Genomic DNA, 27,000 nt, shown 5'->3' on the forward strand with positions numbered 1-27,000 from the left:
GCAAAAGAACAAAAAGACAGCTGCACAGATTGTTCTCAATGCATTTTGAGAAACATTTATTTAACAAGGAAAATGTTTGTCTGTTACGTCAAAACGTTTGCTGTAAACACAGACATGTTTTTACAATAAGATCTACATTGTACTATTATCTCCTATTGCCATCACCAACCAGATTGAGTTCAGCCTTTTACAAATCCATCTAGAGTTAAATGATGTAATTTGCAAAGTTGTGTAAAGTAATAGGTTTGTACACACACACACACACACACACACAGGGAGAGAGAGAGAGAGATTTAGGGTGTGTTGGGAAAACGTTATTTACAATAAGCCTGCTTATCTTGCAATATTTTAACTTCCTTGCTGCCACCCTAACTATGGGCAGCTCCTGTTTAGTGCTGCAGCATGCTCCTTTTTTCCTGGGGGTAATATTCAGTGTAGTCCCAGAGTGCTGGGTCTCTCAAGCTAACACTACACACCACTTTTATATTATTGATTTATTGATTTATTTTATTGCATTTCTATACCGCCCAATAGCCAAAGCTGAAATAGTTGAATAGTTCTAGGGGGAAAGGGAAAGGGTTCACTTAACATTTCTGTCATAACCTCTCTAGTCTCTTTTTAACCTGTTGGGTGTTTTATTGTGGTTTTAATTTTTGTGAACCGCCCAGAGAGCTTCGGCTATTGGGCGGTATAAAAATGTAATAAATAAATAAATAAATAAATAAATAGTCATACTTCTAAAACAAGTAGAAACAAGAAACTACAGAGCAATGAATAACACTTTCATGCAAGGCCATTGCATCAAAATTGGAGGAGCAGATTACAATCCTGTAAGGAGACTGTTGTTTGCTATCTTGGCTTGTTAACAAATAGTGGTTTAAAAATGCCACAGTTTGCTCCTAACCAATAACAGAAGCTTTAAATACCTTGCTCAGAAAACAGATGGGGGGGAACCCCTGAATCCAAGGCGCATGCACACAATAACAAACTATAGTTTATTGCTATGTCTGAAATGGACCCATTGCGTTGGCCTTTTTCACCCATATCAACCACACAGGTTGACATAAAGCAACGATGGATATACTTTAAAAAATAGTGGCTTAAGAGAATATTTCAACCATAGCAACATGTCACAACTTCAGGATGCCAAAAAAACACAGGCACTGAATTAATTTTCCAGTTGCTCCATGTTATGCTTATAAAACTGTTCTTTGATATATTCTCTTTATAATGCTCTAGTTTTGGAAAGGTTTTATCATTATGAACTTTAGATGAATTGCTTGCCCATATTGAAGCAATTAAGTATTGTTTTTGTAGAGCTCAGTATAATGCATTGTGTTTGTATTATGTTTATGTCACTTGGATTTTTAAAATATTCTGCCCTCTTCACTAGAGGACCTCAGAACTAATTTTCTGCTTTTATTAGCAGCTTTAATATTGGCATCCATTGAGACAATTCAAATTTATTTTTCCCTTCTGTTTCAGAATATAGACTGTTTTACAGCTGTTTCACTAGCTATTTAAAATTCATATAGATGCAAAATGAAGAGCAGATGCAAGAGTGAATACTGAATTCTGGTAAATAATTAAAGTCTTGTTTAATATTGTTTTATAAACCTTATTGGAACATAGTGATGCACATGACCTAAGGATTCTTGATCAGGCAAAACAAGGAAAATATTCTTGAAAGAGTGAAATTGCCTCTGATGTGACCTGTGCTATTCTATTCCTTTTCAATGGTGTCAAAAAGTTGAGTATACATCTGCTGATTACACACAGGTATAGTGTGTGTGTGTGTGTGTGTGCAAATCCATAGATTCATGTACATCTATGTGGATATATTTGCCCAACAGCAAGTCACCACAGCCAGCCTTGGTGCTGCTGATAACTTGTGTAAGAGAAGTCCAGATCCTCACCAGCCCATTATTGTTCCACAGGGAATAAGGGTCTGGGTTTATTTCTCTTCTCTCAAATAGATGAATTGTTCTGTCATACCTGAAAGCAGCATTTAGGACAGTGAATGTGGACATTGATACAGTGGCCATGTTCAGATGATATGCACAAACCTTTTTCCCCCACACATGTAGTCACTTTGGTCTTTTATTCACGTAAGTGTGAGGGTGTCACCTTCCACACAATTACATGAATATGCAGGAGCATACTACACATACAGCTAAAACTATACTGTGAGCTTTTCCTGCAGCTGCTCACATGAGTAAACAGGCAAGTTGCTTTTTAAGACACTGGCCCAAGGTGTTGATTGTTTGGTCTTGCATATTGCCCAGAATCACTTGGCGTGTTAACAGCGATTACAGGCCAATGGAGCGCGCCCGGCGTAGAATTAACAGCGAGGTTTATAAACAACTGGTTGCAGACGGGGGATTTAGCATAAAACATCCTGCGATATCTAGATCCCGGAGGGAGTTCTATAGGCATGATGGGGTCCATTTATCGGACCAGGGCAATGACTTATTTCTGCAAGAGCTTCACAAGGGTTTGTTGGAGGCCATTAGGCTTAGGTGGGGAGGGTTGGATTAAGCTCCGCTTATCCTTCCCTTTTGGCGGTTATTTGCGGGCATTGTGGGCGAGCATAGGAATGGTGAGCATTCTTTGGCACCGTTTAGTGGTGAGGGGTAACGTCTGAGGCTCACAGCTGGGAGCCTTGTGGCAACAGCTGGTGAGATAGGGCTTACCTCTGAGGCCAACCTTTCTCACTCACCCGGAGTTTTGTAACACGGGGGGAGCGACACCGGAAGGCCTACCAACCCCATCCTGGGGAAGCCAGAGGGGTGGTGGAATACAGGCCACACCTCTCTGGCTACGAATGACTCGCCTGATCCCTTTAAGGCCAGATGGATGGCCAAGATAGGATGCCCGCTTAGGCCTCCACCTCTTGCAGGATTTTCAATAAAAGTGGCCCTTATTTTAAATCGATTTTCTGTTTGTCGTCTCTTTATTTACGCACTCCACTCACGCAACTATACTGTGAGCTTTTCCTGCAGCTGCTCACATGAGTAAACAGGCAAGTTGCTTTTTATTTTAAAATTGCCTTGCCTGTTCATCTGTGAATGTTGCTGTACTAGAAAATTCAAATGCATCTGTCTGAATGTGTGGTTCTCCCCACTGCATACACATAGTTTTCTAAAACTGCAGACAAGTTGCATAGAGCAAAATTTTCTTCAAATGCGTCCATGTTCTTCCCTAAAGATTTAGCTTACACAGGCAAGTATCCAATGCTGTCGCAGCACCAGAGCTAATCACATTGTGCTAGTGTAGAGCAATGCTAGCACAACTTGCTAAGAAAACTGAAAAAGCATTGATTTGCCCCCAACATTTGGCAACAAACCACACTGCCAAAATTACTGGCAAATCACAGTTTTTTTCTCTTTGCTTATCAAGAGGAAACGCTAATGTAGTTGTCCTGCTTTTGGTTTACACTAGTGCAACATCATTAGTACCAGTGCTATGCCAGCATTGGATACTGCCCAAAGTTCCTAATAAATAAAAACACTGAACAGTCACATATATTAGAAACATGAACATGTGTTGTTGTTTTATAAGAGTTTGCCAACAAATTATTACTCATGGAAATCTTACTATTGTTTTCCAAGCCACAAACTTTGATTACACCTTTGGAAACAGCTAGTTGCTCCTGGACACAAATGAAGCCACTATAAATGCTTTTAAAATGCATCCTTTTAAAAAGGATTCCACACAAGGAAAACCCCAAAGTATATTAAGGAGTGTTCTGTGTAGTTAAAGATTCAGGTATTTAAAAATATATGAAAAGCAAAAACTTGCCATGATATTAGTTGACTATGGTACATTAAGTTTAAAAGTAACCTACAGGATTATACAGATATTATAGAGAAGCTTCATAAATTCTCTTCTTTCTTTGCAAAAAAAAAAAGGATGTTGGCAAGATATCCATATCTAAACTATACTTGTCAAGATAACAAATCAAAAACACTGTCATATACTGGAATGTCTACAGAGAAAATCTGTAAAGCTAATTGACAGCTTAAGCTACAACTCATTGATATCTGATTTGGCCAAGAATTCTGAAGAAAGGCAACCCTGGTATGGCTGAAATGCTGAATTAGCTTTTCTCTCATTATCAGCCAGTAAGAAACAACACACCTTTCATAAGTCTGACCTGGTCTGCGTGATCAAAACAAGCCACCATGCCTTGTTGTGAGCTGCAGCATGTACCAGGCACAATTGGGATTATCATTCCCTGGCTGCGGCTTCTCGTGTCATCCAAACCCAGGCATCATGAGTTGTTGGAGAATTAGACAACCCTCAAATAATCCATGGGCCGCAGCTCACAACAAGCTTGTTTAAGCCACAGTAGCTTGTTTTACTGGAAAACAAGGGTCACCCTAAGTTCAGAATATGGCAAATAATTCAAATTCAGAGTACATAAATATGTGCGGGGAATAAATTTAGGGAAAGGAAACAATGACTTTAAAAGCAATTGGAATTGGAAGATGCTAGTAAACAGATATGGTTGATACGGCATACCTGGATTCTCCAGAAATATTTCATTTAATATTTCGTCAGCATATATTTCATCCATAGCCGAAAAATCATAGTGGCATAGAGCTACAGGCAGTTTATGGGAGTAGAATGAGTACTGTAGGCAACATATAAGGACCACAGTAATACTCAAAATAATGTTGAGCTTTTATAGCGAAGAAGTGAAGCATGTTATCGTTGCTTCTTGCAGCTTTGTATTATGTCAGGCTTTAAATAGTACATTATGTTCAACTGCTTCAGAAAGTTTGCTTTTTAATGCTTTGACTTTTGTTTCTTCATTGGAAAATTCACTCTTCATTACACATGTAGCATGAGTCATTGTTTGATCTCTACAATGTACTAGAAAATGAGCTTCCTTGTAAAAACACAGGTGTTGCTGTGAAGATTAATTTATCAATTACCCATTACTGCTGCACAAGTTTGTGTTAACGGTAATGGTTACCATGGAGAGAGAGCTATATTATAAAACTGTATGCTAGTCTTGGTTTGTGTTCATTTATATGGACCACCACAACAAAAAAGATGATGGGGAGGGAGGCGGATATGGGGCGGATTCAGGTGGAGGGGCCTGGCTGACAGATTGATAGCTTTGAGGACAAGTGAGACAGGCTGCAATTTGAAGAATGGGCTGCATCTAGCCAGATTAAGGTTGCGGTATTTATAAATCATCATCTCTAGCAACATTATATAGCACTTCATACATCACACAGGTATTTTATTTATCTAAACCTTTCTACCCAGAAGTGTTTAAAGACAGCCATAAGAAAGTCGTCACTTGCCAATGCAAACTGAATAAGGAAGTGGACAGGTTCTGTCAAGAATTCCATTATGTGGGTGCTACAATGAAGAAAGCTCTATATTTTTTGCAATTCTACCTATTCAACAGATGGTACACAGAATAGGTGGTGGTCATCAGCAGATCTCATTGACCAGGGAGGAATAATGGGAGATGGTGTTTCCCAAGGGAATGTGAGACCCAGGCCATTTAGAGCTTTGAAATTAAGTACTAGTATGTTAAATTGGGATCTTGAGCAGTGCAGGAGAACCAAAAATGACATGGCATTAGCTGTGCCTTTATTTTATTTATTTATTCATTACATTTCTATACGGCTGAGTGATTCACAACAATAAGTCAATTCCATCCTTGATAGAAGGCAGGGTACAGAAATGCTGCACTAGCTGCTTCTTTTGGGTGACCTTCCAAAGGTAACTCTGTGTAGATTGCAATGAAAAAGTCAAAATAGGAGATTGCCAAATCCTTGTTAGAGAGAAAGGGCTGCTTTTGATTCACCAGCTGAAATTGATAAAAGTCAAATTTGCATTGTTTTAGCTCTTTTGGACTTTCTGAGAATTTCTATTGAGATGGGTCTTCATTGGAGACAGGTTGGGTGGGAAACATATAAGGGACAATTCAAAACACAGAACACTATCAGATCTTAAGGCAAATTTCTTCTAGTTGCTACAGAACAGAATCAAAACATATGATGATCGGATAAATTGCAGAATAGAAGGAAACTTTGTCTATAGGAGCCTTACACTTAGTCAGAACATTGGTCTATCTAGCCCAGTATTGTCAACATTGGTTGGCAATGACTTTCCAGCATTTCAGGAAGTAAATTTTCCACCCCTATCTAGAGAAGCATGAGATTAACCCTGGGATGTTCTGCATTCAAAGCATGTGCTTTACCACTGAGCTGTGGCCCCTTTGGAGAGTTTGAAGTAGGATTGAGGAAAGGGGTGTGGGGTGTGAAAGGGGGGAGAAAAAATAGCAGCTAAAGATCATCTCCATTTCCAGAAGCCAAATAAATGGTTTCATTCAAAGGCTTCACAGATGAACTAGTATATAAAGGAAGCCATGCATACTTACAAATTATAAAGCATATCAGCCATGTTGCTGCGGTAGTACAAGGCATTTCTGTAGGCGCTCTCAGCTTCAGAAATCTTGCTCTGGCTCTTCAGAACATTTCCAAGGTTACCCCATGCTGCCAGGAGGAGAAAGCAGTATTCAGAAAGAGCTACAATCCAATTATATGCTGCATAGTATGTGAACATTGAGAAGTTCCTTAGGGAGAGAAAATCCACACTGCTCTCCTTTTTTTGGAGTCTGGAGAAAAACATCCCCCCTTTTCATTACACTATACTGTTTCTTTTATGGGTAACAATGATATGCACGTTGCACAGTTTCATCCCAACAGTGCACACATATTGGTAAAAAAGCACCTATTGCTAGGGTTGTGATTTCTTAGGAACACCTCCCAAACCCTGAAGGATGAGGGAAAACATATGAGTGGGACAGCTCAATCACAGTGCTGCTACTGTTCCATGCACCGAGTACAGAACTGAGAAAAGGAAAGGAAATGCCTGATACTTCACTAGTATCAGGTTTGCAGTACGGACACATTGATTGTATTGATTTATTTTAACAAAAGTTTTCTATTCAACATATCTTACATTCAGCAAGGAAATAAGGCCATTTCTGCAGATGAAGTTGGGATGGCAATAGAACATGCCAACAGTACCTGTAAGTTCAACATCACTGGGTAAGTGGATGGATTGGAGAGTATGTACCATGAGAATGATAGATGTATGCTTATATGTAAGAATGGGGGGGGAGCATTTGTGTACATGTGGTTCCTCTACGTAGTATTAGGCAGTGAAACAAGAAAGTTCAAACCAGCAAATCTGAGCAATAGACATTAAGAATATTATTCTGGGCATGTCCCCAGAAAGAAAGAAAATGGAAGACAAGAAGAAAGGGATAGAAGGCAGTAAAAAATAATACAGGGTAATCCCTAACTTGGTCAATGAGTTTCTGATTCACAGAATACATGATCCTCTCTACAATGTTGTTGTATATAAGCTCAAATAAAATGTAAGTAACTTTCAGAATTATGTGTGAGTTCAGGAGTGTTCATAATCATGTAGTTGAGGGACCAAAGTCCAAAGAGAATTACAGCACAACAAAGAACATGACTGAGACAGAGGCCATTTCTACACCTGCCTTTTCCCCCAGGATCATCCCTGTTCATCCAGATGACACACAGGGGATCCCAGGAGCAGGCAGGGATGATCCCTCCATTTGCCTGGGATAATCCTTAGGTGTAGAAAGAGCCCCAGACAGTGTTAAACAGTAAAAGGCAACCAAAGAGATTTGGGATGGACAGATAGTGGCCTTCTTAAAGATGTATCACAAACACATAATTTGTGAATGAAAATGATAAACAGGTAAATATGGAACAAGCCACTTTAGACACAGAAAGTGGCCTATATTTCACATTTTATTTTATTGCTGCATATTAAATAAGAGACAGATTTCGCAACAAACACTACATGGAGAACTGTGCTTCTTTTCATGAGATATACATGAGGAAAAACCCATTAATGATAGCAGCATTTTTTTAAATGGCTGGAATCCAAAGGATCACAGAACTAGTTTCACCTACCTGAAAGCGGCATTTAGTCTTCTGTTTTGTGAATGCCATATGGGAAGCCACTTTATATGTGAGCTTCAAAAGCTTTTCTTGATATGGCCTGGGAATTTGCTATTCAAAGGAGAGTGGGGGAAATCCACTGGACATGAGCAAGGCTTTGAGCTTGCTCAAAGCAGCTATTTGGATCCCAAGCAAAAAGTGTAATAGCAGCTATATTTTCCTGGTTAATGTACACATCTTGTCAGAACAGGTTATCAAGTACTATGGGATTTATTTAGTTTGTGAATATTGCAGCCCACAGCTATTTCATATTTGTGACACATCAATATTTTCTCCACATTTTTTCCAATTCAGGAGGTCCAGCTAGCCAAATAACAACCTTTACTGTGTTGCACTCACAAAGAGTCTCATTCACCAAAACAAAACTATAACCTATAGCTTCCAAAACTGTTAAAAAGGTAACAGGATGGGAAGAAAGTTTAAAATTATTCAAGAGTTACATTCTCAGATTTCCTTCACAATGCTTTTGTGAACCGCCCAGAGAGCTCCGGCTATTGGGCAGTATAGAAATGTAATAAATAAATAAATAAATAAATGCTTAAGATGTTGGCTCTTACTTTGCTCACATACTCTGGGCATGTCTAGACTAGACCATGACACACAGGGGATCCTGGGAGCAGAGAGGGATGTTCCCTCCATTTCCCCGGGATAAGTGGGGCCACTTTTAGCCCGATTCTTCCCGTGGTCTCGGGATCATCCCAAGTCTATGGGAGGTGTATGGACGCTCATTCCAGCTTCGTCCCGTATCCTCGTGAGTAAACACAAGGAGGCGAGAAACAAGCATGGGGCACGGAGCTCTTTGAGTACTCCGTGCCCATTGGAGCTGGCAGGGGAGCAGGGTTGTTGCTGTTGTTGTTTTAAAAAAAACCTCACTTTTTCGTTGGAGCGCACATGCGCTCACCTTCTGGGGAAAAAAACAAAATGGGGGAGCACAACATCCCTCCTTCCTCCTGGGATCTCACACCCACATGTGGACAAAGGGGAGGATCTCATGAGCAGAATATTGTGAGATCCTCCCCTGGTCTAGACATGCCCTCTCTTTTGGGCACCACAGATTGAGAAATGGGATTCTGCATAGAGTTGAACGCTGAGAATTCTTTTCTGGTAATTGTCCTTGTATTACAGATCACTGACCTATTAATGAAGTACATTTATACTATACAGGGACATAAACAAACACCACAATCTAAATGGATGGCTAGAAGACACTGGTGAAACTACTTGAGAAGGTGTTGAGCTAATTAAACAAATGAAATATAATTTAGATATATATGAGATTTTTTGTCTTCTTCATTTGTTGGAAGAAAATGCATGCTAAACAAGACAACCACTAAACCTTTAAGGTGTTGGTGATATATTATTATTAATGTGTGCTTCAGGGTTGGAATTTTGCTGGGTTTTATTCTATACATCAGCACTAACTAGTTGTCATGTATTAGGAAGTTTGAAAAAATTCTACTTTAAGATGCCTCCATTTACATTAGCATGCTTCCAGAATTTGCAAACAGTTTGGCTCATTTCATATTCACTGCCCACCTAAAGTATGGAACACTCCAAACTGTTCTCCTTGAAATTATTGGCTTCTATTGTTCACAGAGACAGTCTTTAGAAGTTTGGCTCACTTTTAATCCTCTTCCCCTTCTGAACTCAGATTTCTTCCCTTTTTTCCTTGTGTGAGCAAACCATACCTTGTTGTGAAGTCCAAACTGGGCAGAAGATGGTTTCACAGAAATCACTGATTCTGAGTGTATAGAGAAGCACAGAATAAAGACACAGACACCAGAGCTTGGGATATATATGCCTGCCTGAGATCTTAGATCTGTTGGAGGAGCCCTTCTCCAGCGTATACACTATATGTTGTATATGGCACCAACATTGATTTCATTTCGACGCCAAGTAAAAACATGGCTTTTTAACAAAGCCTTTAATGGTTAAACTCACTGGCACATTGTTTTAACTGCTTTTACTGCTTTTAAATTATATATTGTTTTAACTTGGATCATGGTTTAATTTGTTTTTAACTGTGCATATTTATTGTTTTACTGTACGCTGCTCTGAGATTTTAATGATATAGAGCGGGATATAAATGTTTTAAATAAATAAGTAAGTAAGTAAATAAACTAGGGCCTCTTTATTTAACAAGGGAGATTCAACCTCTCCCTGGAAATGCATGTGAAAAGTGCGGGAATCAATATGTCCTAATCTCAGGCTACTTGCCTGGTTTAAGGCCTAGCCACTCTCTTAAGCCAGGAGTCAGGTAACCCAGCCCCTGTCTTATATGACACTTTGAGAGTGTGGGGAGATGGTCACATGTCATTCCCACGCAGAGCCATAAAACCCTGAGTAGATGAGGCAGGAGGATCTCCAAAGGCATACCATATCCAGAGATATGAACCGTGAAACTTGCGAGGAGCAGGAATCTGGCTAAGCCAATCACCTAAAGGGTGCCAGAGTGGTCACAGTCCCTATTCTGGGATAGCAAATTCCCACACATCCTGCTGACAAATCAACCTATTTGTCCATCCTCCATGTAAAACCTCAAGTATGGAGCAGGCAAAAACCCTTCACACAACTTGTGGAAAGCAAAAATTCCTTCTCAGCCTCCCTGCAAAGGGAGCGATTGGCTAAGTCCCATACTAGAAGAGGGAGGGAGGGTGGGAGCCAAAAAGACAGAGAGGCTGAGTAAGGGGCGTAACCAGCCTTTAAAGGCCTGGCCCTGCCCTTGCCTCACATGGCCCATGTGTGCAACATGTGAGGCCTTTATTCCCCTCCTCCCCACTGCAACTACTGTTTCTCCCCTGCACACCGTGCTGGCCGAGGGGGATAAAAGACTTGCCTCCAAGCCAAATTTGGAAATGACAGTTTGAGATGGTTTGGAAGCAAAATACAATTTCCAAAAAAATCATATTTTGCCCCTTTTGAACTTTACAGCAATTTATAGCTTGTTCACCCTGTCACACAGTATGAATATAACGTCTACAGTTGATAACACTTCACTGTATTTCAGATTGACCTAATTGACCCTGTTCAGATGTCACGCTAAGCCAAAGTGGTTAAGCATTTTGAGCTAAACATTATGGCTTAGTGTGTTGTGTGATCCATGACTTAGCGTGTCATGTGAACCATTCCTAACCATGGTTGCTACATAACCATATAAACATTCTCACTAACCTTTTGCTGCAAAAGGGTTAGCGGCCTAACCATGGCTTAGTGTGTTGTCTGAACTGGCCCAATATCTGAATATGCTGACTGTAAGTGATCAGTAAGAGACATTACTACTTGTGTGTATCTGTTATGAAATAACTGTGAGTAATGGAATGTGTTTTTGAAATTGAAGGGACGCTGCCACCAATAGACAGGTTGGCTCATGTTTGAGGTGTGATCTTCTTGCAAAATAAAATGTGACTTAAAGCTAAGCAATTGTAAAGGTTGGCAATAAAATGGAAAAATGAATATATGAATCATATTAAGCTTCATTTACACAAACAAAGCCTAGTATGTGTCCTGAGATTCAGAATTTTTGCTATTAATGCTCCTGCTACTACTGGGAGATCAATCTTTCTCTCCTATTATCTTGTTTTGCTTGCTATACCAGCAAAATGTAGACTTAGCTATTGGAGGGATATGAAGAAGGGTAAATCCAGTTATACATAAGGGGTTGAACAAGATTGTGGGCCTTGCTAGACCAGGCGTTAGCCCGGTGCAAGGACCGTGCTCATCCCTGTGCGTCCAAACGACGCACAGGGGATCCCAGCCTCAGGAAGGGGTCACGCTGCCCTGACACCGCGCTAACGAGAACTGCTGGTAGCGCGGTTCTTCCCATGGTCCTGGCCTCAGGTCGGGCTGAGGCCGGGACCGCGGGCGTGTAGCCAGGTCCACCGCTTTCCCCGGCTACCGGATTTACTCCCGAGTAAACTCCACAGGAGCGCTGCGGCCATCAGGGCTATGGTGGGGACATCGGGGGGATCGGACTTTGCGGGTGGGGGTGGATGGGGATGGAGAACAGGGCCTAGGGGTGGCAGGTGAAGGATCGGACTTTGCGGGTGGGGGGGGACGGGGACGGAGAATGGGGCCTGGGGTGGGTGGGCGGTTATTGGACTTCACGGGTGGGGGGGCAGGCGGGGACAGAGAATTAAAAAACAAAAAACCCTACTTACCTTTTGTGGCTCCTGCCGCTTTAAAAAAATTAAAATGGCGGCCACGACAGCTCTCCTCCAGAGCTCGTCGCAGCTCCCATCTGAATAAGGGCGAGATCTCGCATACTTCCTAACACAAGATCTCCCCTCCTCTCCTCCGGATTATCACACAGGTCTAGCAAGGCCCTGTGTTGCTCTATTATCCCACTAAATAGTCAGCCATTAGCCTCTAGTCAGGTGAATGGGAATGAATGGACTATTGGATTAACAATATTCTTAATGAAAGTTAGCCTTGCTTTAAAAAATGGATTCCAACCTATCAGTTGTGGGCCCCATATAACTTTAAAATAAATGTGTTATAAACGCACAACTCTAGGATCATAACTTGTATTATTTATTATACAGCTCACTACCTCCTCTCTCCCCATCCTCTTTTCCTTGTGTCACATGTCTTTTAAATTATAAAAGCCTGAGGAGCCTGTTTTATTATTACATGTTGTAAGCCACTGTGGGAGTTTTAGCTAAAAGAACAGGGTGCTTTAACTAAAATAAATAAATAAAATAAATAAATACGAAGAATACCAATCAAAAAGCAGCAATCAGAAGCATTGACATCTATGGTAATGCTCTTCAATGCAGGACATGGAATAGCTTATACTGTCATGGGGAGAGGGAATGTTCAATAAAAACAATTACTCTATTTGTAGAGGCTCTCAATTGCACAGTTTTGAGGCACAACATTCATTTAGGAATTTTAGAAGTACAGAGGTAAAACCTGGATGAAGAATAAATCTCATCTTTTTGTTTGCTATTAAATTTTTATGGGCACCAAGTTCCTAGACCATGACAGATTATGTCTATGGTATACACCAACTTGTACTACCTTTTCTAAACACCTTTTCATAGCACGCTATAAATTATAGTAGTAAAACAGAAATAAAGATGTACAATACAAATTGACTAGGCACTACTACAGTTCCACTTCCATTAGTTTCATTATGGCTTGTGCTCAGAAGACAATGTCTGGATTTTCTCATGGATATTGTTCCTCAAAAGAAAGAAAAAACACAGCCTAATAATGTTGTGGAAAGTTATCTCAGTTTTCAAGGTAAATCACATCAGATGCTTCTGTTCTCTTTTGAAGTTCTTGTAAGACTCTTATCTTTTCATGAGCACTTGACTAATATTAATAATCATCAACACTTCTATGAAGTACTGGACTAGTACTTGCAATTTTCTAAGTAATTTTCTATAAATCACCACAGGGAGTTGCCTCAAAAGCTGGGAAGTCAGTGTTTGATTCTGAATTTACAGTCCCCAATCACATGATGATTCTTTTTCTTTCTCACTACAACTGCACTGACAGCCTCTAGCTACTTAGTGAATACTGCTTTGATTATGGTACGTAGGTAGATAAATAACGAGACAGACAATAGCTGGGTTTAAACAGGGCCACATATTTAAACAGGGCCACATATTTATTTAGCGATCAGCAAAGGGGGTTGGAAAACCTATCAGGCATCCAGCATGGCCTGCTTACAGGCCCCTCAGGTCGGGTGAGCCATTCATGGCCTGTGGGCAGGCGCTGCACCATTTGTCTTCCCATGGGCCTCCCCATTGTGGGGTAGGAGAGCCTTCCTTTGCCACCCCCAATTCAGACCACCAGGTTTAGAGTGGGTGAGTAGGGTTGGCCCCAAAGGTAAGCCTTATCTCCCTAGCTAGGTTGCAGGGCTCAAAGCTGGGAGCCTCGGATCTTACCAGTCATCTTTAACAGCGCCTGTGAATGCTCACCAATTCACAATCCCTCTGGATGCCCTTACCTAGCGCCGAATAAAATGCAGCCAAATGAAAGCAGATTAACTTGTTTATTACTCCCAAGCTGTCTTACAGTGTGGTGTAGGCAAAAAAAAACCTGATGCACAAAACAGTACATGAGTAAAAGCCCACACTGTCTACAGGGAGGGAGGGAAGGAGCAAAGAAGAAGCGGGAAGGGGTGAGTCTCCTTTTATGGACTCCCAGTCCCCTCCCCACCTTGAGGCTCAGATGGGCGTGACTGGTGGGTACGTCTCATCCATCTCCCCCACCCACAAAAGCCTCCCCACACCCAGGCAAAGCCAGGCATGGCAGAATGGCCATACTGGATCAGTGCACAGCCAAAACGTTATTTCACATTTATATATCGCAATAAACTGTTAATCCCACAGTATCTTATTGTAATTTAAAATAATTTTGCATATATTAGGCATCTATGTAGCAAACCCTGAAGCAGTATGCTCTGGCTTTCTGGGATATACTGTCCTTGTTGCTTTACCACATATTAAATTGCCACGGCTGCTACTCTTACAATTGGTAGGCATAAAGCTGAACAACAAGCTCCCTCTCCATGCCTTAGCTCAGACCTGAGCAGGAAGATGGCAACTCATCTCCAAAGTTACACTACAATTCAAAGGGGTTCAAAGCACTATTGAAGCATCTCCACCATATCACTCTGCTTTGGAGGTGCACTGAGGTTCTCTAAAACTGAGCATGGTGTCAGAGACTAGACCTTACCTCTTTTAGAGGAGGTACTTGGTCAATGATAAGGGGTTGCTCATACGAACATCAATTATACATTGACGTAGGAAGCAAAACCATGCCAAACAGTCATGCCCTCACCATATATGCAAATAGGTGGGGGCATAGTTGCCAGGCACAGTGATTGGCAGAACTAGCCTGTGTGGCCCTGTGGCCCCTTTCATGCATACCTTGAGTGTGTTGGTAGGGGTGCTAATCTGAACCCCACTAAACACAAATTTGAGCTAGCTGGCATGGTTATCTGAAAATTGTGGACTCTTGCAGTTAGCTCTCAACTTTCAAATAGTACAGCGCTGCACATGGCAATGTTCTTCCACAAGAACTGCATGGTTCTTGCATGGAATAAAACTTCTACTGTAAAGTAAACATTGAGCGTCATCAGATGAGCATTTTATCGCACGTTTGCTACTGCCCACTTACAAATGTTTGCACGCCCTTTAGACGGCATCATGTGCCTCCCACGCGCCTTCTCAAAATAGACCCGTTTTAATCCATCTTTTTTTAAAAAATGAAACACGAATGTGCCACCATTTCCAGCTGTGTGCAGGAAAAGCTGAGTAATAAAAATGACTCCTGGATGGGCTATGTGGTCATTACTCTTTCCTCTTTCTCTCCCTGTGTAAACAAAACATTGCTACTGTGGGACAGCAGCAGCAGGCCATAGCTTTGGTAGGAAAATGCAAAAATCCACCCATCTGATGATGCTCATTGTCCAAGGAACAGATTGCCTTGTCTGGATTCAATAACACTGATAGTAGCATTCAGTATCACTGTTCATGGGATCCTTCTAGGTAGCCTTTCAGGGATAGGGCTTAGAGGCATCATCAATATAAGAGGCCCTGCTCTGCATTCTCCCATCAACTAAGGTCCCTGGGTCTTTTCATTGTAGCACTAATTCTGTAGAACACCCTTCCCAAGAAAGCCTGCTTGGCCCCATCTCTGAGATTGTTCCATAAAGTCATTTCCTGGCATTTTAAACAGGCCTTCTTCTTCTTCTTCTTCTTCTTCTTCTTCTTCTTCTTCTTCTTCTTCTTCTTCTTCTTCTTCTTATTTATTTATTTATTTATATAGCACCATCAATGTACATGGTGCTGTTCTGTTCACCTAACTCTGTTTCCTTTTCTGCTACATTACTGAAGTTATTCAATCCAGCCCTTTTTAGTTATGTCGCTGTATATGACTGGATAAGCTGATTGTTATGTGCTTTGTTTGTACTGTTCCGACAGTTTTACTTGCTGGTAGCTTATAGTGTTTCTTTTTCTTTTTTAAAAGGATAATTAAAAATAAGTAAATATTCTCTAGGTTTACCAATTTGTTACTCCAGTTTCCTCATAGTCTTCACAGCTATTTACCAGCCCTTATAATTCAATCTCCTGATTACTGACATCTACTCAGATCCAAAATAGCATATTGGCTGCTTCTGCTTCCTTTTGACCTTAGCCAGAGATGAGATCATGACTCCTTGACCTGGGTCATTTTGACACATCTGCTATTCTCCTGCTAATACAGCTAGGGTGACCATTTGAAAAGGAGGACAGGGCTCCTGTATCTTTAACAGTTGTATAGTAAATGGGATTTCAACAGGTGTCATTTGTATGCATGCAGCACTTGGTGAAATTCCCTCTTCATCACAACAATTAAAGCTGCAGGAGCCCTGGCCACTTTTGCATCTGGTCGAGAGGGCAGGGCTGCTGTAGCTTTAACTGTTGCAAAGAAGAGGGACTTTATCCAGGTGCTGCATGCATACAAATGGCACCTGCTGAGATTCCCTTTTCTATGCAACTGTTAAAGATACAGGAACCCTGTCCTCCTTTCCATGTGGTCACCCTAAATACAGCACCAAATATTGCTTATATCTAGCTGAGAGCAGAATAAGCTGCATACAAGTTCAAATATGACCTGTCCCATATGGGAGCCTCCGTAAGTTTCTGATGTAAGATGGCACTCCACATGGTGGGGTGCAACATTTTTACTGTGCTTACCACAACAGCAAGCAATGGTCAAAGATGTTCTGTAGTAAGAGTTCTTACATATACGCATGAGAAATTCTAGATGCAAACATCATATTTTAGGTTCTCTGGCAACAAGCTCTTGGAGATTTTATTGTGGCTACACATCAAGAGGTATTAAAAACCTGCATAAAACTTTCTGATGCACACTTTAATTTTATCTACATTTGGAATTTTATACAATTGAGAAATCTGTCAGCATCATTTAGATTAATTCCTTTAATGTAAGGCTGAGCTTTTCTTTAACTTGCCAAAATAAATGCTCTATAACTCATTTCTTTAAAAAAAATAAATGGCTTCTACATGCTCAACTTTTAAAATTAATTTGCTTTATATATTGATTTTACATATCAGCAAGTATTGCTAACGCTCACACTAACTCGATTCTGGCAACCAATAATTTTCCTAACATCTAGAAATTGTCCTTTTTTCTTTTCTTTTTCTTTAATGACTTCGTGGTTATGGCTTGCTCAACCTGTCACTGGTCAATTTATTCCAAAATTTTAAGAATCATGACCTATGGGACATGAGTCAATTGCCTCACAACTCTGAAGGGCATTTTACTAACATGACTGCAAATTTTACAAGGACTTTTGACAATCTGGTGATAATAGCCTATTGACAGTACCATTCTCTTTCAGAGTCCTTAAGTCGCCATCATTAACCACATCTCCTCCTCCCCCCTCCCCCCATGATCCTAAAAAAGCTAAAGTAAGGAAGGACTGGAGTTATTTAAAGATACCATTAACAATAAAAAAAAAAACACCTGACTATATCAAAATAGAAAACGGAGAGGTATGACAAATGATGCCGAGGTAGAAGTCTCATTCCTCACTTCACTTCCCTTCAGCTAATGACTGGCAGGTTGCCTGCCAAGCTCAGGGTCAAATAGAACGGCCTTTGAATATGACAATTTTAAGGCAGCAATTCAACATTCCTTTCAGCTGGTTTTGCTGGGTATATTTTTCCCTGACAGTGAGCAAAACTGTATGCTTTTGAGTAGTTCATTTCACTGTATTCATGAATGGCATACATAACATTAAACTGTGCTTTACAGATGCTGCTGCACTGACGGCAAAGGCCATAGCGCTGTTTTACTATTATTTACTCACTAGCCCACCTATATTCTGCAGCACTACTGGAGTTGCTCTAAAGCTCTTTTAAACTTGTGCTTCAAATTATTTAAGCCTGTCAACTTTTCTAAAATCTCTATTTAAAACATTGGATTCTAGTTTTAAAAATATTCAACGTCTGGTGAATATTTAATTGTTTAACTTGTACAGATACTGCATAGGAAATAATTACATAGATTAGTTTCAAGTAGGATAATTTCATTCTAGTTATTATTTGTTGGGTGACACTGTACTTAAGTATTCAGTTTATACTTTGTATTTTGTAATGTATTTCAGTTAATAAATTTTCAGATGTTTTTTATCCAGAACAACTTCAAGTCATGTTAACTGTATATCACCAAATTATTCATTGGGTTGCATTCAATGCTAATTTAACTTAAGTCCCATGCATTTCAGTGGGACTACTCTAAATAGGATACAACCGTCTTTAAGTAATAATTATGATGCTTTTTTCAAACCATAATTGGCATTTGAGCCAATGCACCTGCTCAGAAAAAGCATGTGGTCCAATGTTCCTATATTCTATCTTGAAAACTAAAATATGAAATGGCATAGATTAATTTTATTTTGTTTTATGTTTTTAACAATGAGCTGAGCATATAGTATAGGTGGGTTTTGTTGCTGTTGTTGAATATTGTTTCATTGTAGGATTGCAGAAACTATCTACTTTCCTTTAAGAAAATATAAATATGACATTCGTACACAAATATAAAGGAAGCATTATGACATTGGTTGGTTTGTTCTCCTTCCTCTCAATAATGATTCATTCATAAAACATTCCCTCTCTCTTTGCAGTACACATATATACATAAGCAAACAACAGCTTTTGATATTATACAGAAGAAGAAGGAATAACGTGATGTACAAACAAACAGCATTTCCTTTCCTGCTCTTTTTTCCCCTTTTTTTTTGCTTCTAGTTAACTTTTGAAGTTATCATCCGATGTAGACACGGCTCAGGCATTTCTCTTCATGGGAGAAATGTACACCACTACTTCAGACATTACACTAGAACATGCGCACGCACACACACACACACACACGAAAAGCATTCCATTTTGTTGTTTGGCTGCATTTTCCCATGTACATCAGATATCACATTTACTGTCACCACTGTCATAATAACAGAACATAAGACGGTGTAGATATGGAGAAGTAAATGTTAGAATGAGTAAGCGCTGAAGAGGAAAGAACTCCCATCCTCATCATTTGGTTGCCATCAACTTTATCTCAACCTAATGCTCTTTCCTGTTTAATCTATCTGTTAGTTGCCATAATAATAGCAAATTCCATAATACTATCAAATTTAATGAACAATTTGCCAGAAAATTGTAATGTTACAAAAATCTGAACTCTTCTTAGACATTTCCTTTAAAATGGAGGGAAAAAATCTAAACACTCTGAGTTGAATCCGTTTCAGGAAGAAGGGCACCTTCTGTCAGAGGAAGAGACAGAATCTTATAAATATTCCTATTTGTATCTGAAATATTGTACTGTTATTTATAACAAGATGTTGCAGGACAACTCCAGGCACTCTTGAATGAAACGGATTATCTAGATCCATTTCAATCGGGTTTCAGGCCTGGTTTTGGAATGGAAACAGCCTTGGTCACCCTGTGGGATGACCTTTGCCGGGAGAGAGCGGCTTTCGATACCATCGACCATGGTATCCTTCTGGATAGGTTGTCTGAGCTGGGAGTTGGAGGTACTGTGTTGCAGTGGTTCCGCTCCTACTTGGATGGCCGATTCCAGAAGGTGGTGCTGGGGGATTATTGCTCTAAGCCATGGGGTTCCACAGGGCTCTACCTTATCTCCTATGCTGTTTAACATATACATGAAGCTGCTGGGGGAGGTTATCTGGAGATGTGGACTGAGGTATCATCAATATGCGGATGATACACAGCTCTACCTTTCCTTTTCATCAAACCCAGGTGAGGCAGTGGCTGTTCTGAACCAGTGCATGGGCATGGTAATGGACTGGATGAGGGCTAACAAACTGAGACTCAATCCAGACAAGACAGAGGTACTGTTAGCGGGTGGTTCATCTGTCCGGTGAGGTGATGTTTGCCCTGGATGGGGTTGCACTCTCCCTAAAGGATCGGGTCCGTAGTTTGGGGGTGCTCTTGGATCCAGAACTGTCACTTGAGGGACAGGTGAACTCAGTGGCAAAGAGCACCTTTTATCAGCTTAGGTTGATATACCAACTACACCCTTATCTGGACAGAGATAGCCTAGCTACAGTTATCCATGCTCTGATAACCTCTTGTTTGGATTATTGCAATGTGTTATATGTGGGGCTGCCTTTGAAAACGGTCCGGAAGCTTCAGCTGGTACAAAACAGGGCAGCCCGCCTACTAACAGGGACTGGCCGGCGAGATCATATCACGCCAGTCCTTTTACAACTTCATTGGTTGCCAGTCCAGGTCCGGGCCCGATTGAAAGTGCTGGTATAGACATTTAAAGCCCTAAATGGTTTGGGGCCAGGTTATTTGAAGGAACGCCTCCTCCCATATGTACCTGCCTGGACCTTAAAATCATCTACAGGGGCCCTTCTCCATGAGCCCCTGCCAAAGGAAGTGAGGCAGGTGGCTAATAGGAGGAGGGCTTTCTCTGCTGTGGCACCCCGGTTGTGGAATGAGCTCCCCAGAGAGGTCCGCCTGGCGCCTACACTGTACTCTTTTTGTCACCAGCTGAAGACCTTTTTATTCTCTCAGTATTTTAACACTTAATTTTAACTTAAATTAAAATTTTACTGTTCTAACTCTGTATTTTAATCTTATATCAATTTTGCTGCGTGGTTTTATCCTGGTTGTGCTTTTTATACAGTATTTTATACTGTGTTTGTGTTTTTAACCTGTTGGTTGTTTTATTATGGTTTTAATTTTTGTGAACTGCCCAGAGAGCTTCGGCTATTGGGCGGTATAAAAAATGTAATAAATAAATAAATAAATAAATAATAAATAATGTGCACTTCAGCACCCATTTCCCCATCTTAACGTTTTACCCTGTAATTTGTAAAACTTGAAACTGTTGCTTATCTTCTCAGCTCTATAGCTTGCTCTACTACTTATGTTAATCTGCATATCCAAAGTTCTGCAGTATACTTTGAAATAATTCATACACAACAACCCACTTTGAATTTGCCTAAATTCAGCCTAAATTTTCCAGATGTATATGCTGCTGCCACATATACTCTGCAAAATAAAGACAAAGAGAAGCTGATCTTTCACATCTTGGTGGTTAACTGGTCAGACTTTCTCAGGAAATGCAACATGGAGAAATTTCTCTAGGCAAGCCAAGGCCAAATCATAATGTTCAAATTAAAATAATGATGTTGTCTCATCATTAGCACCAAAAGATGAGCATTAATCATTTGCTTTGTGTACAGCATTAATATTTTCTTTGTGAAGTTAAAGGGGGGCTGAAACTCAAAAAAGGGGGAGGAAGGGAGAAAATCCAATCTGCAGGTAAAACTCCCCCTACATTTATTGAACTTTAAAAATCGAATGCGTACACATTTCAAGTGACCCTTTTCTTCAGAGAACCTTGCATAAAAGATTCATATATCTGAATCTGAGACAAGCAAAGTTTTAAAAAGAACATACAGCTTAATAAGTACTAATGAATTATAGTATACAGTTTCTAAGATAAACAAAATGTTAACGAAATATTTTTTGTTTTTCTCAACTCGCCTTAATACTATATACCAAATGATTCCACTGAACATGTAATCAAAATGAATTTGTATTCCATTTACTATACACCGGTGTATTTAAACTGTTCATAAATGCACGTTTTGGATCCACATCTTGTCCAGTAAGAGATATTAAACCCCAAAATAGAAAGCTGAATTATATACAGTAGAATTTGAACAAACCCCAATGGAGAATATATTACCTTTTGCTGGATTTACTTTTATCCCTGACTTATACAGCATCTCTTCATTCTGCCAGTCCCCATTCCTGACAAATGTCTTGAGTCCGTACAAAAAAATTAATGCAGCAGTGGTAAAAAAAAACAAGTTCTTGAGAAAGCGCTTTTGGGCTTTGATATAGAGGGTCCTGGTGCCTACAGTGATCAGCAGGCAGAAGCCCATACTAGGTATATACAAGACACGCTCTGCTATCACAAAGCCTACATAAAAAAACAAGTTTGTGGCAGGAATAAAGGGAACAATTAATAAAGACAGCGACAGAACTACAATATTCTCAGTTGAGGGAAGTTGTGGTCTCTGCAGCAAGTGTTTGTTAATGCCGTTTTCTTCTTTAGATAAAAAACTTGACTTCAACTCCAGGCTTTTATACTCCATTTCCGATATGCAGTTATGACCATTGGCATTTGGCTTGCCATTTGTTACATTTTTCCCATTGCATTCTCTGTCTTTGCCGGAGCTTTTCAAACTGGTGTAAGCAAGGAGAACGAGTCCAGCGTAAAAGGCCACTGTGTGTAGGTTCCTCCAGTCACTGACTGTTTTGAGAAGAGGCACAGCATCCATGGACCAATCAAAGCTAAGAGTGTCTGGGCACAGCAATAGCCAAAGGTTTTTGGTTGGCAGGTAAAAAAAGGTCAGCGTTCGTGTTAGAAAAGTGTCCGAGTCAGCTGCTGGATTATCAGAGTTGGAAAAGCTGGGAGGTTTGTTCCCCATCCAGTAGAAGCGAAGACCGAGCAGCAAAGCTCCCCAGAAGATCAATAACCCAATGCTCAAAAGGAGTGGCAAGTTCTTCCTCTGAAAGGAAAAGAAGGAATAAAAAATATATTCACACTTCAGTTGCTGAAACTGTTATGCAAAAAAATACTTTATTTCCTGTGAGATTTTTTTTAAAGGTTTTACAATCCTTACCTAAAGAAAGCATACTATTTTCTTTGCATTTCTAGTGTAATCAATTTATTCTTATTAATGTCTAAAATCTCTCCTGTTTATACAATTGTTTGTCCTCTGCAAAAGCTTCTTTATGAACCAGAAATGACATTGCTATAAAAGATTAGAGTGTAGTCTCTCAAATTTTCCATTTTATTTATGTATTTATTGCAAAAGATAATCATCTCAAGAAGAATGATTTGATTCTGTGAATAAGTGTAAGTCATGAGCAAGGTGGCCATGTGATTTCATCATGCAGTGAGCCTCATTTATCTTAACCCATTTCTTAGGACCTACTTTTCCCTCTCTTACTTATATCAATTCTGAACATGAGCAATTTAAATCCATAATCATAATCATTCCGTTTCAATCAGCATATTGAGAATGCCATCTCCTTTCACTTTCATTAACACCAATTTGTGTTTTAGGCTGAATATTCAATGATGGAATTATTTATCTCACTTAGAAATGACATGAGAAACATCCATAGCTTGTTCTTTGTGGATTCCATGTTTTCTCCATCAAGGGAGATGCAAGAATCAAACACATGAGCAAACTAAACATAACCAGTGCATTTTAAAGCATGCTTTTAGTTATTTTTGGTGGACTGTAACAGTTTGACATTTGTTTGAACAGCTTCATCACACTCATGTGATATACCATGGTTAAAGGTTGTCAGTTAATTAATCCTTTTTGTAATTGGTTTCCAGGCACGTTAGCAGAAAATATTTTAGTAGTTTTTTAATTACTATTATTATCCCCAAGAATGCCATACAACGTAGTGCATAGTGGAGTTTTAAAACCAAAGGATACATAACAAATCTCTAACAAGCTAACCATAATATAAGATAATATGGTGACCCACAAAGTACAGAGAAACCAGAATAGTGCCTCACAATACATTAAAGTTCAAGCTGTCATTTTTGTGTTGAAAGGCAGAGAACAAATCAAATCAATCAATCAATCAATCAATCAGAATAGCTGCATGCCTCCAAGACTCTTAAATGAAGAATAAACTTTGAACAATTAAGACTATTTTAGAATATGGCTACAGGAAGATATGAAACATTTGCTACAATACATCCTAAGGAATTAACAGTCAGCACAATCATCAAATCAAAGTTATTCCGTAATCACAGCTCAAAGGCACTAATAGTATCAAGATTCATATGGCACTGCAAATGACCAATTTATGCAATACTGAGACTAGGAATGTCTTATTTGTTAGCCTGAGAGTACTGTAGACCAATAGGAAAACTAGAGAAAGCAACTATGTTTCAAAGAAACAATACTGAGTCCAAGAACATAAGCATGGAAGCAGCAATAAGCAAACTTCATAAGGACAGCCACAGCAGTAGCAGCTCCAGGACATCTGGGCCACAAGGCAAAATCTGGGTGTACAATAAAATGTCTCAAGTTTCCTTGCTTAATAGCAGTACTTGTGTTCCTTGACAAGATTATTTTGGAAGTCACAGGAGGGCATCATGTTGAGCTTTGCTGGAGGGAGGGAGGAGAATCAGAAGCCCTATTGGCTATTGGGAGTATGAACTGACACACCACAGTTTTTTAGAAAAAAACAAAAAACCATGGGACTGGGGATAGTCTCAAGATTTGAACTGTTGTCCAGTCTTCTAGGAATATGTTATTTATTTATTTACTAGAATCATCGCTGCTCTTGTAGAGAACTGCCATTCTTCCCATATGTGAATCTGTTTCGTAGATCTACTGTCAAATCTAAACATTGGGGGTATTTTGGACAACAACTAACCCAGAAGGGGGAAAGGGAAATTAATATATTCTTATGAATCTATTCCCTTCTCTTCCTCTGAAAAGCCTTCATTTTTCATGAAGATGCCTTTTCAATACAATGTCATGGCCATTTAATAAATTTGATAGAACCTTTGAGATGGGGAAACCTCCTGGTTGAACCTAGTTTTGTGGAATATATTATGTTCCAAGTCAGTGTCCTTTCTGTTTCAAAGCATGTATGTCACTGGTTTAACTGGACCCATTCCAGATTGACAATGCTTTGGCCAAGATAAAAATTAAAGATGTCAGGTTGTTTCTTTTCCCTGCACCTGAGATTATGCTCAAACAGAAAAACATTCCTAGCCCAGTCCACTCTACATGAAATGAGAGGTGAACCAAAAGGCTACAGTTTCCATTTCACTTTTGATACTGCTGTTGTTGCCATTATTGCCGTTCTTGTTGTTGCTGGTTTTATTGTTGTTTTATTGCTATTTTACTGTGTATATGTTTTTATTGTCTTTAATATTTTAACTGTTTTTATGTCTTTTACTGCTGTAAGCTGCCTTGGCAGGGCTTCTGCCCTGAAAGGTGACCAAGAAATGGTTTAAATAAAATAAAATAAATAAATAACACCATCAAAAAGCACCTCTTGGGGGAGTACTTTCAAGTGCACTGACAAAATTTCATATATTATTTATCCAAGTAGTGGACACTAATCACAGATCAGAGCTAAGCAAAGGCCACCCCACCCTGCCTGATTTTAAGGATGCAAGATATTTAGAGAAGTCCCTGGGCCTTGGGAATCCCAAGCTTTGCAATCCCTGATCTTTCTGACCAAGCCCCTGTACCCACCAGGAACATTCAGGCTCAAATCTATGTCCTTGGACCTGTCACTATATCTCTGCTCAACCTATTGCCCAGGCATTCATATTTACAGGAAATTTCAAATCCTTTAATATATAAATATTTCAATATACCACTAGAGAGAGATAAAAACAAAAATAAACTGAACAAAATGCTAAGTTCATCAAATGTTCTGACTTTATACTGTTCTGACTTTATTTGTTCTGACTTTATACTGTTAGTTTTACCCTACCCAGTGCCTGTTTACCCTACCCTGTGCCTGTTTGCATTCTCTTCCCCTCCTTATTGTTTTATTATGATTTTATTAGAATGTAAGCCTATGCGGCAGGGTCTTGCTATTTACTGTTTTACTCTGTACAGCACCATGTACATTGATGGTGCTATATAAATAAATAAATAAATAAATAAATAAATAAATAAATAAATAATGCACAGAGGCCAATCATTTTTCATTAACAAGGGGGAGGTGGGAGAAGCATTTTTTGAGGGGAGAAAACTTAACTTTTCACCAAATGCAGCCCTTATGTTCAGAATGGCTCTGTAAATAGCACTTTTTAAAATTCTCAGTACATACAGCATTTGCCGTTTCTTCTTTCTGGCTGTAAATTTAGGCAAGCCCAGCAGGAGGCGGAGTTCTTTAAAATGCTTGGCAGCAAAGGATTTGCATTACTGTACGCCCGAGTCCCTAATCCAGCCCATCTGCCATAGGCTTTGACACCATTATAAATCCTCTAACCCTTCGTCAGCTATAATTCTCCTCTGGGAAAGTGAATGAATGAACACAGGATGATGATGATGATGCTTAAAAAAGATGATTGAAATGCCACACATGATTGCTGTGTTTCAGTGAAACTTCTTATGTCCAACACTTTTCTTTCATTGCTGTTGTGCAACTCTACAATACACACTACTGAATTAAACCACACAGCAGATTAACCCACACTATAGCCCTTGTCAATGTAAAGTCCTTATTTATCCAGTGGCATATGGGGCTTACAGTAGGCCAGCATTATTTCTCCTTTGACCTCTTCTTATCCCTCTGGGAACAAAAATCAAAGAATTCTGAAGATTTAAAAGGAAAGCATGAAGCAGGCAAAGGCTCGAAATCTCGCAAGACTATTCTCACATTACAAAGAGGTGTTTATTCTACTTTTTTTTTAAAAAAAAAAACCTCCACAGATCTTAGGACAACATATATGGAGAAAAGCAATGTTAGATGCAGGCCTTCGACCAATGTATTTCAGGCTGCTTTTGACAATTTCTCAAATTTTAGGTTATTTAAAATGTGGTAGGCAAACGTCTTCCTAAAGGGATGAGTCACTGGGAATGCAGTAAAATAGGGTACAGTACCTGCACTGGCTCCCTCTGGTCTTTTGGGCAGAATTCCAACCTCAAAATCCCTTAGCAGCTCAGTCTCATACATCTGAGGGTCATTACATATAAAATCCACTAGATTTGGAGCAAGCCCACAGCAAAGAAATATGTGTTTTGCAGCAACACGTTACATTTTTAGTGTGCATTGCTTCTTCAGGTTTCTTCATACATGGCCTGTGCGTATAAACAATTCATGTATAAACTATAACAGGCATGTATGAAAAGAACCTAAGAGACAGGTGCCTTTTGTTCCATTGGTGGAATCAGATCCCC

The 27,000-nt window shown here is 39.7% G+C and overlaps 1 protein-coding gene across 2 annotated transcripts in view; it reads right to left on the reverse strand.

Annotated features, from left to right (window-relative positions):
* Positions 1 to 27,000, reverse strand: part of TMTC2 (transmembrane O-mannosyltransferase targeting cadherins 2) — a 209,503-nt gene that overhangs the window by 62,399 nt on the left and 120,104 nt on the right. For both annotated transcript variants that reach the window (XM_063133826.1, XM_063133827.1), the window contains exons 3-4: positions 21,780 to 22,608; positions 6,407 to 6,521 (exon numbers count right to left, since the gene is read on the reverse strand). In XM_063133826.1, coding sequence (XP_062989896.1) covers positions 6,407 to 6,521; positions 21,780 to 22,608 — 944 coding nt within the window. The remainder of the gene's footprint in view (positions 1 to 6,406; positions 6,522 to 21,779; positions 22,609 to 27,000) is intronic.

Source organism: Elgaria multicarinata, chromosome 9, assembly GCF_023053635.1.
Source record: "Elgaria multicarinata webbii isolate HBS135686 ecotype San Diego chromosome 9, rElgMul1.1.pri, whole genome shotgun sequence".
Lineage (NCBI taxonomy): Eukaryota > Metazoa > Chordata > Lepidosauria > Squamata > Anguidae > Elgaria > Elgaria multicarinata.